The 13,439-nt window shown below is 46.8% G+C and overlaps 1 protein-coding gene across 1 annotated transcript in view; it reads right to left on the bottom strand.

The window, feature by feature from the left end:
• The window catches only part of LOC117347325 (dynein heavy chain 6, axonemal-like), a 2,502,256-nt gene that overhangs the window by 1,584,320 nt on the left and 904,497 nt on the right, over positions 1–13,439 (bottom strand). The window contains 1 exon segment of the mRNA XM_033918113.1: positions 74–287. Coding sequence (XP_033774004.1) covers positions 74–287 — 214 coding nt within the window.

Here is a 13,439-nt window from a genome sequence, read left to right as displayed (position 1 = left end):
ATGCACATCTACATTTTTTCAGGATTTCTTGTAGAAAGTGTAAGCATAACATACAATATAAAACTGTACTTACCCTTTCTCCCTCTGGTGACAACATTGCTAAAATATCATTAGTAAACACCTTTTCATGTTCACCCTCACTATCAGACCCATCAGTAGGAGACACAAGAGCAAACTCTAGTTTAGCGATAGCATCAAAGCATTTTCTTAAATGAGGTTGAACAGCTTGAGGATTTCGGGTCTGAGCCAGAATTTCCAGAAGTTCATCATTAGATAAGAAGTAAAATCTGATAGAAAATACAAATATTAAAAATATAATGATTCCATATATAATTTATTAGTATTAATTCTACTTCAAATAAGACAATATTGAAAACATTCAAGAGACTACCGGTTTTAAAAAAAGTAAAGTAAAAAAGTACATTACTATGATTTTCTTTTTTCAGTTCAAAATTTTGTAATACAAATAGAAAAATAAAATACCAAACAATGTGCACTGAGTTCTTCCATAGGGTATAACAGAATAAGATGATCAAACATCACATATCTTTGTCCCTTCGTATTAGATGCCAAGAAATCATTATATATAGATAAGCATAAAAAGAAACAAAGGGGAACAGGAAAAGAGAAAAGAATGAGAAACAGGAGCTGATAGTCGGAATGGTCAGCTAATTGTTACAGGATTCAGTATAATGCAGTACCCATGTACCATAGTTTAGTGAATTCTGTGATAATTTTCTAGGCCGTGCCATAACTTTGCATTTTACACATTCCTGGGCATGGTAAGGTAGCATAGTGCTCCCCTCCCCGCCCAAGCCAGGGCCGCCATGTTTAAAAGGGGCTTTTAATGATGAATATCAATGGATGCTGTTTTGTCTGTCTAGCAGGGACTGTATTCTTTGTGACTCTGTACAGCACTGCATACGTCTGGTAGTGCAATAGAATTAATAGTAGTAATAGTAGTAGTAGTTTGGCACTCCCAATTATTGGGAAATGTTAATGCCTATGCTCCCATCCACTTTTAAAATAATTGATCCATGGCCCTCTTACTGTTCCTCACCCACAAATATGCTATTGAGCCTATAAAAATGATATCATTAAATGTTCCAGTTCTACAGCTCTTTCCCCTTTTTAAAAATTATCACCCTTCAACTTCAGTCCCATTCATGACCTTCCCCCAGGCCTACCATTTAACCCTGGTGTCTAGTTGGAGAAAGGAGTAATTTTATCTCATTCATGCCCCACCAGAGTTATTTTCCAAAATGCTACCAGCTGAACTTCAGCCCCTCATACATAAAGGGCAAACTTAGGTCATAGGATAGTTGGCATTAAATGCAAGTTATTCCATCAGAGCTGGAGCAAATGGAGATTATGCTTGATCCCTACTAGACATCATGGATTTGAAGTTAGGCTGAGGTAGATCAATAATGAGGGGGGACTTGAAGAGAGATAAATTTTTCAAACGGAGTGAAGTCTCTGAGGGACATTTCATTTTTTTTTTTTTTTTTATTTATTTATTTATCATTTTAATGCATCCTATACAAGATGTTTAAAGAAATACAGAAATATATTATTCTCTTAGTCATATTACATACCAAGAATTGAAATTTAAACATCCATATAAATCATATAATACAGTCCACAACTTAAGGAGAAGAGACAAGATGAAAGTAAAACCCCTCGGGAAAGGGGAATATACAAAGGAAACTAAAAACTTTAAGAAATAGAGCAGTCAGATCTTACCTATCCAAAATAAACTTAACCGCATTATTAACCTGTATCATTCGGACTGTGTAGAGATACCTTTACCTTCAAGGAAAAAACCTAATTGGGAAGGTTCGAAAAATATATATTTACTTCCTTGATAGGAAATAAAACATTTACAAGGAAATCGCAACTGAAAACTTGCCCCCAAAGCAATCACCTTTGATCTATGTAACAGAAATTCTTTCCTTCTGGACTGCGTCCACCTTGAAACATCAGGAAATATATATACCCTTTCCCCCAAATAGGAAATCTGCTTTAAATTGAAATATAATTTCAGCAACATCTCTTTATCTTGAAGAAATACCAACGAGACCAATAAAGTTGCTCTTCCCTGAATTTCAATGTCAGAAGATTGCAGAATATCAGAAACATCTAATTGAGCATTTTCATCTGCTGTAGCTTTTTCTTTCTGCACTTGTTTTATATAGTAAATTCTTTGTATCGGGGGAAGACTTACTTCAGGTACATTTAAGACATTCAACATAAAGTTCTTAAAGAGTTCTTTAGGAGACATAAACTTGGCAACCGGAAAATTAAGAATCCTCAAATTTAAATTTTTCTGCTGATTTTCCAGGTTTTCAATCTTCCTCAAAATCATCATTTTTTCTGTTGTTTGTTTAGTAATTAGATTCTTAGTCTCTGTTGTTGCTTTATCTAAGTTTTTTAATTCCACTTGGTGTTGCTGAGTAATAGTCTCTAAGGAGCTTATCCTGGAGGTAGAATTCTGGGTCATAGTAACAAAGTTAGAACATACCAGGTGAAGATTCTCAATTGCAGTCCAAATGGAGTCCAGAGTAACAGCCTGTGGTTTTACCAACGGTCCAAGGAGGGGGACACCAGCCGACCCAAGCACGGCTCCTGCTCCAGAGATGGAAGTCTGGGCTCCTGCAATCTCCCCACCGCCGGTCACCAACGGCTCCTCTCCCCCAGAACGCTGCCTCTCCAACGTCGGGGTCAGCGTGTCTGCTGCATGTTCCACTTCCGGGTCAACTTCGGAGAGAGAGCAAGCCTCACCCCACACTCCGGGGGAGCCCTCCCGCCAGCTCCGCTGCAGCGAAGATTCTCCGGGATTGGGAGGGGTATGCGGTCCTCGCGGGCTCAACGAGAGCGACATCTCGCCGTCCAAGCTATGGGTTCCCGATTCCACAGCAGCGGAAACGCCCGACATGGAAGAGGGGACTGTGAATGCTGTTATCACAGTCTGCCTCGGCGTCGAGAAGCCTGGGGTAGGTGGAGGGGTACCCCTCAGTTTCCCTCTTCTTTTAGGCATGAAATTGTCGTTTTAGAAGTAGAATAAAGAAATTTTTCCCCTTTCAAGACGGGAGTGCTTCTCTCAGCGTCCTGCTCCTGACGCCATCTTTTCTCCTATGGGACATTTCATTTTTACAAGTGGAGTGGTAGTGTCATGGGGGAAGGGACAACAAAAAATAAACAGATAACTGATGATTTTTGAACAAAGAGGAATAGTGTAATCATTTTACAATGCCAACCAGGAAGCTCTTGTAACAGTTGCCTTAGGATCATCAGTTCACAACTTAGCATTCTGATGCTCCCTGGGGAAAATTAATTATGGGAATAACACCACTGGATTTTTGGATGTCTTTGCTAAGACATCCAAACTCAAACTTAGACATTCTATCAAAAATGCCCCTTAATGTGATCAAACAAATGACATTCCGAAATGTTAATTAATTAATTTATTTATTTTAATGAGGGGCTATGTTACTAATCTATTTTACTGCAATAATACATGTTAATGATCTAATGATAGTACATGCCAGTTTTTAATAATTTGATTATCAAATCACTTCAATCATCAGGTCTTATTACTTTGCTCTCAGGAGAATTCATGCTGTTAGATCCTAACTTGATTGCACGTAGGAGAAGAGAAGGAATAAGAATGTAAAAACAATGCAATTGAGTTAGGATCTAACCAGGGCTATGGAGTCAGAGTCCAGGAGTCGGAGACAATTTTGGGTACTGGAGTCGTAGTCGTGGGTACCAGAAACTGAGGAATCTGAGTCGAAAGATTTATCTACCAACTCTACAACCCTGCTAACAGCATGAATTCTTCTGAGATCAAAGTAACAAGATGTCTATCTTTATTTTGAGAATGAACTATCTAGATGTTTTGGTCCCTAGTACATCTATCTTTTTTGCCACATGAAAAACGCACAAAAGCCAGCTTTTCGGACATCCAAGTAGCTAGCATGTGGTACCAAACTACTTTATCTGAAAGGCTTCCCATCAGCTGATCACGGCAGCAGAATCCCGATCAGCTGAGCCGGTTTCATGAAGTCTTGCCAGCTCAGCTGATCAGGGATTTCTCTTCCAGGATCAGTTGAACTGGCAGGAAGAACCATGATTTCTCTCTCCCTCCCTCACACCTAGCCCCTTCCACAGAGAACCGCTGTCTTCAGAGCCCTATACGCCTCTTCAGAGTGACAGGCCTTTCCCCTCCCAATGCATCTTGGGCCCTCCCACTGCATCGAAAGATGCAATGGGAGGGGGAAGGCCTATCATTCTAAAGAAGCAGACTTATCGGTAGGAGGGAATGGCCTTCCCTCCTGCCAATTTTTCATCAGAAGGTACAAGGGGTGTCGGGGGCTGTCGAGTGATGTCGGAGGATGTTGGGGATATCAGGGGATGCTTGGAAGGTGTCAGAGAGTGGGGTGTAGGACTCTGAGGACAGCAGCTCTCTATGGAGGCAGGCTTGGGGGGATCAGTGAGTGTGAGGGAGGGAGAGAGGAATCATGATTCTCCCTGCCAGTTCAGATGATCCTGTTAGGGGAATCTCCGATCAGCTGACCTGACTGGACTCCACGAAACAGGCTCAGCTGATTGGCTCAACTACCACAATCAGCTGATGGAAAGCCATTCTGACAGGGGTAGGATAATTGTAAGTACTGGGTTTTTTCCCTGCCTTTGGGTGGTGGGAGGGGTTAGTGACCATTGGAGGAGTAAAGAGGGAGGGGTCAAGCCCTAAACCCTCTTTAGTGGTCATCTTGTCAGTTTGGGTACCTTTTTAGTATTTAGACACTTTTAAAACAGGTCTGGCTCCAAAAGTCTAAAAAAAGCCCTGGGCGTTTCATTACAGGTTTGATTATCCCTGCTGAACATCCATGTGCTAAACCTAATCTAATCCCATCCAAACCATGCCTTTAACACATCCTCTTAAGATTTAGATGCACTGGAGACAAAACAATCAGAAAGATGTCTAGAAAGTCAGTGCTGAGAATGCCCACTTGGATATTTTGACTAGCAAAGATGGCCACGTAGCAGTTTATGCTTTCTTTTGGACGTTTATTTTTTATTTTTAATGAGCCTGATTGTATTTTGATTTACTAGACATCCTGAGAAGCACCTTACTGGTACTCTATCAACACTGGAATCTTCAATAACTGAATATAGACAAAGTATTATTATGAATATATATTGATGTTTATGTGTCAGTGTTTTGAGACCCTTAGACTATTATAAACACAAACAGATTTCAAAATAGAGGATTAGAACACAAAGGTCTTATCCCAGGACAAGCAGGCAGCATATTCTCAACATGTGGGTGACGTCACCGACAGAGCCCCCTAGTGGACTTTTTCACGAGCAGACTTGCGATTGGCCCGCGCATGCGCGCGAGCCCCTCCTGCCCAGCTTAGGGCATGCGTCTCCTCAGCGTGTCCTCAGTTCAATGTTTTCCGCGGATCCAGAAGCACTGCTCCCTTGCTGCGCAATCTCGTTGTCCGTCTTGCACCACGGCTTTCTTTATTATTATTTTTGTTAAGTCGCTGTGCTCACATCTTTATTATTTTCCTTTTTTTCAGTTCGTATGTCTTGACCGGGTTCCCGGTCCTTCCCTGGTTGCCTGGCCTCCCGGGGCTGCGGCTATGTTTTTTCTTATGTCCCGACCTCGTTCCAGATTTAAAAACTGCACTCAGTGTAACCGGGTTATCTCTATCACCGATCCACATCGTTGGTGTGTTGAGTGCCTGGGTGCAGAATACTGCGCCTAGTCGTATCCCCGTTGTGCGATTCTTCAACCTTTGTCGTTGGGTAGCCAAGATTCTTCACCTCTTTGGCCCCATGGATCCTGCGGGACAGGCCTCGAGCTCGGTCTCGGCACCCTCATTGGGCGCCTCGGCCTTGAAGTCCTCGACCTCGGCTCCCTCGTTGGGTACTTCGGCCTCGAAGTCCTCAGCCTCGAAGTCCCCATTGGCCTCGAAGGCTTCGGCCTCTGCTTCTTCTGCTACTCCGGCCTCGGGTAATTCTCCTCTTTCCTCCTCAGGTGTGCCGGCAAAGAACCTCCCTCTGAGTCTGTCAGCGCCGCATCATCGTCGTCTTCAAGACATCATTCTAAGCGTGCCTCCTCACATAGGGAATACTCATTCTCAAGGTCGCCCCCGAAGGAGCGCACTGCTGCACCATCGACCCACCTTCCATTGGTCTCAGTGCCTATGTTCGAGGACATGCTTAAGGCTATTATTACCACGCAGCTTTCCTTAGTGGTGAGCCAACTAGTCCCGACTTCGACGCCTGTGGCCTTGGTCTCGACCCAGTTGCGGTCTGCCCAGCCTGAAACATAGAAGATGACGGCAGATAAGGGCCATAGCCCATCAGGTCTGCCCACTCTACTGACCCACCCCCAAGTCTAGTATCCTAGGGATCCCATTCCCGGTGACAGGTTCCCTTGGCTTAACCCTCTAAGGGATCCCACATGGGCATCCCATTTGCTCTTAAATTCTTGCACGCTGTTTGCCTCGATCACCTGCACCAGGAGCTCGTTCCAAGGATCAACCACTCTCTCGGTGAAGAAATATTTCCTGGTGTTGACATGAAATTTCCCGCCCCTGAGTTTGAGCGGATGCCCTCTTGTGGCTAAGGGTCCTTTGAGAAAGAGAATCTCTTCTTCCATCTCGATACGGCCGGTAATATACTTAAACGTCTCGATCATGTCTCCTCTCTCCCTACGTTCCTCGAGTGAGCACAGCCGCAAATTTTTCAGCCTTTCCTCAAACGATAGATCCTTGAGCCCCGAGACCTCATTTCTCGAGGCGTCACCCGCAAGACTTGGGTTCCCTCGAGTGATTCTTCGTCCCCTGAGGTGCCGAGGACCTCTCGGGGGTCCCGGCCAGGGGGATCGTGTTTCCCCCACTACTGGGGCGAAGCTTGCCTCTTCTAAAAAGCCCAAGTCTTCCCCGCCCTGTTGGGGCAGGTCTCCAACCTCGAGACCATCTACACACATGCTTGTCCTCGAATTGGACTCTAGTGTTTGTTCCCCGTCGATAAGCTTCTAAGGGGCATGCTTCGAAGCCTGTTGGGAATTTTTCCTACACCCCATCTTCTCTGAAGCTCTCTCAATGATTTCCTCGGACTCCGGGGTCTTCCCCGGTCCATTTGGCGTGGGGCCGTTCTTCTATGCCCCCTACCCGCCTTAGCCGAACCTCTTCCGTCTCCCATTCACGGGACTCTGAGGCTCCGGCTTAATATTCCAGAGAAGTTTCTCCTTCTTTCTCAGCTACGCCCCGATCTCGGTCGGAGTCTCCTCCGGATGATGAATCCTCTTCTCGGACCTCCTCCTTTTCTTGTTTCATCTCTGACATGGGCAGAGCTCTGAAATTGGATCTTTAGTCTCACTACCGCTTTACGCAGGAATACCTGGCGGAACTGGGAGTTGACAATGTGCCTCGGGAAGCATTTCCCTTGCATCAAGTTCTTCGGCAGACGTTTCTCCTGAACCTGGAAACACCTTATGCTGTCACAGCTATTCCCTCCAAGTTGGAGTCCCGTTACCGGACCTGTTAAAGGGTTTGAGGGTGCTCAGCTTTCCCACTAATCCTTGGTGGTTGAGTCTACGTTGAAGAAGTCTAACCCCTCGAAGGTCTATGTTGCTGTCCCCCCTGGCAGGGAGGGCTGTACGATGGACAAATTTGGTCGTCTTTATCAGAACTCGATGATGGCGAACCGTGTCCTCAACTACAGTTTCTTCTTCTCGTCCTACCTTTGGTTCTGTATTGATGCCCTCCGCTCGTTCCGGGAAGTCTTGCCAGAGCCTTGGCGCCAGGAGTTTCATCTTCTTGTGAAGACCCTCTCTCAGCTTCGTCTGTATATGTTTCAGGCCTCTTACGATGCCTTTGAATTATCCTCGAGTCACAGCCTTTGCGATCACTATGCGTCGTCTTGCTTGGCTCTGGCTTGTGGATATGAATCCAAATCTACAGGATCGCCTTGCCAATCTCCCGTGTGTGGGTCATGAGCTCTTCGATGATTCCATTGAGGCAGCCACGAAGCGCCTCTCGGACCACGAGCGGTCCTTTGCGTCTCTGGTGAAACTTAAACCGAAGGCCCCTCCGGCTCGCCAATATAAAATTCCTCTCCGGAGGTATCCACAGAAATCCACTCCTGCTTTCTCTAGGCCTCCTTCAAAATGGCCTCCGCAGCAGCAGCAACGTCAACCTAAATCTCAGCCGCCTGCCCCGGCCAAGTCCTGGCCATCTTTTTGACAATTCCAGTTCGAGCCTTCGGGCTCCCTTCCTCATGGAGCCTTCCCCATTCCCCATCAGGGGTCATCTCCATCATTTCTTTGCCCAATGGGAAAATCTTACCACCGACAGTTGGATACTATCTATCATCAAGGAGGGGTACTCCCTCCACTTCCGTCGCGTACCCCCGGACCTGCCTCCAAGAGAGTTTCCTTCTGCTCAGTCTCAGCTTCCTCTCCTTCTGCAGGAAGCTCAGGCACTTCTTCACCTGTGGGCACAGTGGAACTCCGGATTTTACTCCCGGTACTTTCTGGTACCCAAGAAAACAGGGGATCTGCGTCCGATTCTGGACCTCTGTGCTCTGAACAAGTTTCTGGTATGGGAACGATTCAGAATGCTCACCCTTCCCACGTTGTATCCCCTCTTGGACGAGGGAGACTGGCTTGCTCATTGGATCTCAAGGAGGCGTACACGCACATTCCGATACATCTGGCCTCTCGCCAGTATTTGAGATTCTGGGTGGGGAATCTCCATCTCCAGTATCGTGTTCTTCCCTTCGGCCTGGCGGCCTCTCCGAAATGTCTGGTCGTGGTTGCTGCGGCCGTGGCCTCCAGGTGTTTTCCTATCTCGACGACTGGTTAATCAAAGCGTCCTCTCGCAACGAAGTCCTGCGAGCGACGGAACAAACAATCTTGCTCCTTCAGAGGCTCGGCTTTGAGGTGAACTTTCCCAAGTCCCACCTCTGTCCATTCCAGTCTCTCGAGTTCATCGGAGCGGTCCTGGACACGGTGCGTCTCCACTCCCTCTTGCCTTGGCCATCTGCACTCGGCGCCGGCTCGGCTCATGATGGTCCTCCTAGGTCACATGGCCTCCATGGTTCACGTGACTCCTTTTTCCAGACTTCACCTCTGTATTCCTCATTGGACTCTGGCGTCCCAGTGGAACACGGTTCAGGATCCTCTCTCTTGATGCATTGTCATGACTCCTTCGTTGAGGAAGTCTCTCCGTTGGTGGATGCTCTCTTCCAATATTTCCAGAGGTTTTCTATGCCATGCTCCTCCTCCGCAGAAGGTCCTCACGACAGACTCGTCGACCTATGCTTGGGGGGCTCATCTGGACGGTCTGCACACCCAGGGTCTTTGGTCATGGGCCGACCGCCTTTGTCACATCAATCTTCTGGAGCTTCGAGCGATTTTCCTTGCTCTGAAAGCTTTTTGTCACCTACTTCACGACCGGGTAGTGCTGGTTCGCACGGACAACCAGGTCGCCATGTATTATATCAACAAACAAGGGGGCATGGGGTCCCTGTCCCTGTGCCAGGAGGCAATGCGGCTCTGGGATTGGGCCGTCCTCCGCAACATATTCATTTGAGCTGTCTACATTCAGGGCCAGTGGAACTGTCTGGCAGATGAGTTGAGTCATCTTCTGCAGCCTCACGAGTGGTCTCTCCACTCCGTAACCCTGCGTCAGGTGTTTGCTCGTTGGGGGACGCCGGACATTGATCTGTTCGCGTACTCCCTCAATCACAAGTTGCCCCGCTTCTGCTCCAGGGTTTACACCCCTCTCAGGATCGAGGCGGATGCTTTCCTTCTAGATTGGACGAATGCATTCCTGTATGCGTTCCCTCCATTCTCCCTGATTCTGCAGACTCTCGTCAAGCTCGTCTTCGCATGCCACCATGATTCTGATAGCTCTTCGGTGGCCCCGGCAACCTTGGTTCTCCCTTCTGTTGCAACTCAGTACCAGGGAGCCTCTTCTTCTGCCTATATTTCCTTTTCTGCTTACGCAGAGTCAGGGTTCTCTGCTTCATCCCAACCTCCAGTCTCTGCACTTAACAGCTTGGTTCCTCGAGACTTAATACCCTCGTTCCAGCTCTCCCAGCCTGTCCTGGATGTCCTGGAGGCATCTCGGAAGGAGTCTACTCGCCAATGTTACCATCAGAAGTGGACCCGCTTTTCCTCCTGGTGTGCTGCTCGACAGCTGTAGCCTCTCTCTGTCTCCTTATCTGCTGTCCTGGAATATCTGTTACACTTGTCTGTCGCTGGACTCCAGTCCTCTTAGGTTCGAGTCCACCTTAGTGCCATTGCTGCTTTTCATCAGCCGATTGACAGGAAGCCTATCTCTGTTCATCCTGTGGTCTCCCGCTTCATGAAAGGACTTTTCCACATTCATCCATCCCTTAAACCTCCTCCGGTGGTTTGGGACCTAACCGTGGTCCTTGCACAATTGATGAAACCCCCGTTTGAGCCGCTGACATGGGCTTCCTTGAAGTATCTTACTTGGAAGGTTGTGTTCCTTATTGCTCTCACTTCTGCCTGTCGGGTCAGTGAGCTTTAAGCCTTGGTTGCGGACCCACCTTTCACTATCTTCCATCATGAATAGGTGGTCCTCCGTACCCATCCTAAGTTCTTGCCCAAGATTGTTTCTGATTTTCACATCAACCAATCCATTGTTCTTCCTGTGTTTTTTCTGAAGCCCCATTCTCACCCTGGAGAAGCGGTTCTACATTCTCTTGATTGTAAGCGTGCACTGGCCTTCTACTTGAAGCGTACCGTTCCTCGCCGTACTGCTCCCCAGCTGTTCATCTCCTTCAATCCCAATTGTTTGGGTCGCTCTGTTTCTAAGCGGACCATTTCTACCTGGTTGGCCGCTTATATCTCTTTCTGTTATGCTCAGGCTGGTCTCTCCCTGCCAGATCGAGTCACAGGCCACAAGGTCAGAGCGATGGCGGTGTCCGTTGCTTTCCTCCGCTCGACTCCCATCGAGGAACTCTGTAAGGCTGCCACTTGGTCCTCGGTTCCTACATTCACCTCGCACTACTGTCTTGCTGCTTTTTCCAGGCGTGACGGCCACTTTGGCCAGTCTGTTTTACGACATCTGTTCTCCTGAATTGCCAATTTTCCCTCCATCCCATTGTAGTTAGCTTGGAGGTCACCCACATGTTGAGAATATGTTGCCTGCTTGTCCTGGGATAAAGCACAGTTACTTACCGTAACAGGTGTTATCCAGGGACAGCAGGCAGATATTCTCGCAACCCACCCACCTCCCTGTGGTTTGCTTCTTTGCTTGCTATCTGAACTGATGACACGCTGAGGAGACGAATGCCCTAGGCTGTGCGGGAGGGGCATGTGCGCATGTGCGGGCCAATTGCAAGCCTGAAGGTCTTCGAGCAAGTCTGCTTGCCAAAACGTCCGCTAGGGAGCTCCGTCGGTAACGTCACCCACATGTTGAGAATATCTGCCTGCTGCCCCTGGATAACACCTATTATGGTAAGTAACTGTGCTTTGTCATTGCATCAGGTAACAGGTGAAATGTGATGTGAACACATCTTTTCCATGAAAACACTTTGGTTAAAAGAGGGTTGACATTCAAATGCACTTACACCCGTGGTTCTCAAAAATTCCTTGGGACCCCTGTCAGCAGGGCCAGTTTTAGACATGCTGGGGCCCAGGATAGAAATTAAGGAGGGGGCCCCTGCTCCCTTTCCTCCCTGTACCTTCCCCCAATTTCCTCACCTCCCATTACTACCACACATAAAACAACTTAAATAACTCTTTTTACCCCCCCCCCCCAAAAAAAAAAAAACATAGGCCTTTACTAAATACAGAACAAAGGATCATAAATAGAAATTGAACTGGGAACCCCAAGAAATTAAACTCAGCAACACTGGAGAAATAAAAACAGATATGTACTTCTTTTTGTACTCAACACACAAGGGGCCCAGGCCCAGGCCCAGGCCCACCAAAAATTAGCCACTTCCCTTGCTGTGGCTGGTGGAGTTCCCAAACCCTGCCAGTTTTAGTTCAGATAGTTTTTATTGATTTTGTAAGATAATACAATGCAATACCAACAATGAGAGTGCCCCCTAAAGGGGAACACGTGGAATTAACAAGCAATAACATTCGTGAAGTTCATCAAACTATAAGATAATAACATGCCGGTATATGCAGCAAAGGAGGGTAGATTATTACACAGTAAGAGGAATTATAAGTATGATAGTTGTCATAATATATATGCCAGAAGTATAAATATACAGCAATAAGCTGGAAAAGTAATCATTAGAAGTTCCAGTACAGGTAATTCAGGTAATAATATATGATAGAAGATAGCATATGAAATAATAAGACAATAAAGGAAGATATCAAAGGTCGGATTTGCTGTAGTCAAGCAAAACAGACCAGGTTTTGGTGTAAGAAGATAGGGAATTGTGGTGTTCAGCTATGCAACGTTCATATTTTACATGTAGACATACAGAGTTCCACCAGTGAGTAGTGTGCAACTTTGAAGTATCCTTCCAGTGCTGAAGGATAAGAGTGAGAGCAATAAACAGTAGAATTATCAACAATCGTTCATGGTGTGTAGGCATAGGGGAGGTTAGAGTTAAGGAGTAGAGAATGACACGGTGAAAAAATTGGTCCCCGTCACCGCCCCGTCCCCGTCTCACCATCCTCTGCACCGCCCCGTCACCGCCATTCCCTTCACCGCCCCGTCACCGCCACTGCCACCCCATTCACCGCCCCGTCACCGCCACTGCAACCCCATTCACCGCCCCGTCACCGTCACCGCTGCATACATAAAAGCCTCAAACGGGTACGATTTTATATACTTTACTTTATTTACGTATAAAGGAAACATTCTTTAAAACTTTAAAACTTAGTTAAATATTAGTTAATAACTATACAAAAACAAAACACGCAGAGAAAAAATTAATTAATATAAATTCTCAAAACTGACACATTTTGATCACTAAATTTAAAATAGTTATTTTTATACAGTTTTTCAATCACTAATCTTCCACCACCCCTGGGGCTAGCAATGCAAAAACAAACACGACATGTACTTTAAATGCTTACAATGTTAGCCTACATGGTAAGTAGACGCGGCCGCTGTACCTAATCGCGGCAAAGATCTCCCCTCCCCCCAGCGATCACGGCAGGAGGGCACCCAACCCCTCCTGTAGACCCCCCCCAACGGCCCTCCCGACAATCGCAGCAGAAGGGTACCCAACCCAACCCCTCCTGCCGGTCCTCCCAATGGCCTCCCCTAAGATCGCCGGCAGGAGGGTACCCAACCCCTCCTGCCGGACCCTCCCCCAACAAACCCCGCCATCCCGAAACACCACCCTTAGTCTTACTTTCCAAGTTGGACCGGACGGCTCCTCGCTCGTCTGGCCAGCAGGCCTGCCTCCGTCCAAAT

The sequence above is a fragment of the Geotrypetes seraphini genome, chromosome 1, assembly GCF_902459505.1.
Source record: "Geotrypetes seraphini chromosome 1, aGeoSer1.1, whole genome shotgun sequence".
NCBI classification, from domain to species: domain Eukaryota; kingdom Metazoa; phylum Chordata; class Amphibia; order Gymnophiona; family Dermophiidae; genus Geotrypetes; species Geotrypetes seraphini.
This window is presented reverse-complemented; position numbering and strand designations above follow the sequence as displayed.